General features: G+C 36.2%; 1 protein-coding gene across 1 annotated transcript; it reads left to right on the plus strand.

Annotated features, from left to right (window-relative positions):
* The first annotated feature begins 812 nt into the window (after window positions 1-812).
* On the plus strand, window positions 813-1,589 carry LOC113322493 (inhibitor of trypsin and hageman factor-like). Its single transcript, XM_026570580.1, has 2 exons — window positions 813-939; window positions 1,084-1,589. The coding sequence occupies exons 1-2, from the start codon at window positions 918-920 to the stop codon at window positions 1,275-1,277; spliced, it is 216 nt and encodes a 71-aa protein (XP_026426365.1). The 5' UTR covers window positions 813-917; the 3' UTR covers window positions 1,278-1,589.
* The last annotated feature ends 1,428 nt before the right edge of the window (window positions 1,590-3,017 follow it).

Below are 3,017 nucleotides of genomic sequence, written 5' to 3' on the forward strand. Positions count from 1 at the left end.
TTTTTAGGACCAAACTATAATATATTTTCCCAAATATGACCAAACAGACACATGACTGAGTCAATTGGACTAGACTCTCTCTAATATATTATTCCTAGGACCGTATGGTATTTCCTACTTTAATCTTCTTGTATTTTGACGTTCTTTTTCTTGTAAACAATCATGTAATCACCTTTTTGGAATGTGGTCTGATTGTTCATCAAAAAAAAATATATTTACATTGTGAATAGCATTTACAACTCATAAAATTGCACTGAATAAATCACGTGACAACAACGAGATAACGGTGTTAGCTATTCTATTATTTTTTTAATAGAGTAATTCTAAACAGAGCGAGTAAAAAAAACATGAGAAAACCGCCTCTCACACTTTTTTTTTATGGGTCCCAATGAATCCGCGTCCTCGAAAGACCTACATGGGGTGCTTTGTAAGAGGCGGTTTTCTTTTAGTTTACTTTTTCTCGGTCTGAGGAGAATTTTTGTTTTGAATATTCAAACTTAGATTTTGTAATGCAATGTGAACTAGTTGACCTGTCCAATTTATACACAATTGTCATTATTTAAGAACATTAGAGTTGCATTTTCTATAAATCTTATGAGACTAGTCCGAGCTGCAGTTGTTATTTCAACGACGGCTTGGTTATATCCTACAAACACGTGCCTTTTAACCATTTTTGTATCCAAAGTAGTAAGAAAAGTCAAGGATAAGTATAAGTACCTGTTTTTTTCCTGTTGCTCCAGTAAAGTCAGAAATTAAATGTTGCGGCGGCTACGTATGTAGGTTTGAATAACTATGAGCATATCCGAGAATCTGATCAACTCCTGTAGTCTATTTATAGCTGGATGATGAGATACACTAACAAATCACCAAAACAAGAAAGAAATTCACACCAAGATACTAAGAACAGATAGATCAAAATGGCATCAGAATGCGGCCCAGGTCAGTTTTTACATATCTTTTGTATTCTTCCAATTTATATATTTCTGTGAATCTGTCAATTTAGTAAGTAATGAACAAAATTATGCGACTCATGAATCAGTCTGTGTAATGATGATATTGAAGCCTAACCAAATTGCTGCACAGGTAAAAGTTCATGGCCTGAGTTAGTTGGGTTTGATGGGGAAACTGCAGCAAGAATAATTGAAAGAGAGATTCCTAACGTGAATGCCATTGTGTTGCTCGAAGGAACCCCAACAACTTTGGACTTCAGGTGCGATAGGGTTTGGGTTTTTGTGAATGAGGCCGGAAAGGTTGTCGAAACACCTACTATTGGGTAGTACTATATGCTCGATGAATTCATGCATATACATAGCATTATGCATTGTTCTAAAGAAAGTATTTACTCGTATCGTCCATTATTATTAAAAATTTAAATAAAGGATGATGTAATTATGTTTGTGGTTATCTTATTTTAGTTTTGAAAGCAGATTACTAAGATATAAATAATTGAAGAAAATGGTCAAATGGGTAGCTTAACAGGGACTTGTTGTTGAACATGGGGTTCTTCTGAGTTTGAGACCATTTTGTTGGTTCGATAACTTTGATATTCAGTATCCAATTCAGACCCTTACAGTGTACGTTTTTATGTATTATCCTTGTCCTTGGTCCTTGCACATGTAAACTTGTTCCCAAAAGTTGCAGTCCCCATACTTTACCAAATTAGCTTTGAATTACTACCGGTACTACCACTACTACGTAATAAATTTCTTCACTTCACCAACAACTATTTTATAAGGGTTATTATACCGTATATATTTGTCGCCAAATTCATCTTTTTTGGTCACACTATTACATACTTATATGGGTATAAAATGTAAAAACTTATTTTCTTCTCTTATTTTGGGCGATTTTCATTTGGCCCCTAAACCCTTTGGACATACTTGAACCATGATTTTTTCTTTTTTGTGTTCTATGATAATTAGAAATTCCACCTCCCACTGAATCTCGGTAACCTCTCTGTATATATATAAAGCACAAAAGAGCAAAGAATTAAGAGTACTTCTTGTTTATTTTTTGTCTGCACTGAGAGCGTGTAATAATATAATGGAGGGTCTTAATGAGGATGTGAAATCTGAAATTTTCTCCCACATTCCTAGCGAGTCCATATTAAACTGTAAACTCGTTTCAAAAAATTGGAAAGCTCTACTCTCTCAAAGAAAAGTTGAGGTTGGTCTCCTTTGCTGCGGTGGAACCTATTGGGAAAAAAACGTTCAACTCTACTTCTGATGTTAATAAAAATACGGATGAACATCGTGAGAATTTTTCTTACAAGACACTAACGAAGATTAAGCATCCCGTTATTAATAAGCGAAAGCACATAGAAATCATGGTTGGTTCATGCAATGGTTTGGTTTGTTTATCGGTACCCATCACCGTGTAACTAGCGATCCTGTCTACATCTGCAATCCTTTTACTGGGGAATACTTTATTTAACCTTCCAAAGATAAAAAGTAAAACAGGTCTTATCTCCGGAGGATTTGGATACAATCGTTCAACCAACGAGTACAAGGTTGTTAGAATTGACTACCCCAACCGGTACTATCCAAGTGACCCTCCAAGCACCGGATATGTACAAATTTATACCCTAGGAAAAGGAGGAATTGGATGGAGAGATATAGGAGAAATCAACTACACGTTTCCTTTCCAGGGCATCCTTGTGAATGGATCTCTTCATTGGTTGGATTGTGTGGAATGGAAGATTGTGGCTTTTGATTTGGCAAAGGAAGTGTTTCAAGTGCTACCAACAGCACCACCGTGTTTTGATAACGTTGGCTCTGCCAACTATCGCCTCAAGAAGTTGGGAGGGCACTTGTGTCTTGTTCATACTGAGCAAGGCGAGCGTGTAGACATATGGTCTTTCCAAAACAAGCCGGAAAAATATAGTAACAACATGGAAGGGGTTTGAAATTCAGTATACCATGCGTAAGTACGGACAAGGATGATTACTATGAGCCATTTGCCTTCACGAAAGAGAACGAAGTTCTGTTGTGGTTCAATTCCAAAACTCTATGTTGCTA

Source organism: Papaver somniferum, chromosome 11, assembly GCF_003573695.1.
Source record: "Papaver somniferum cultivar HN1 chromosome 11, ASM357369v1, whole genome shotgun sequence".
In the NCBI taxonomy this organism is placed as follows: Eukaryota; Viridiplantae; Streptophyta; class Magnoliopsida; order Ranunculales; family Papaveraceae; genus Papaver; species Papaver somniferum.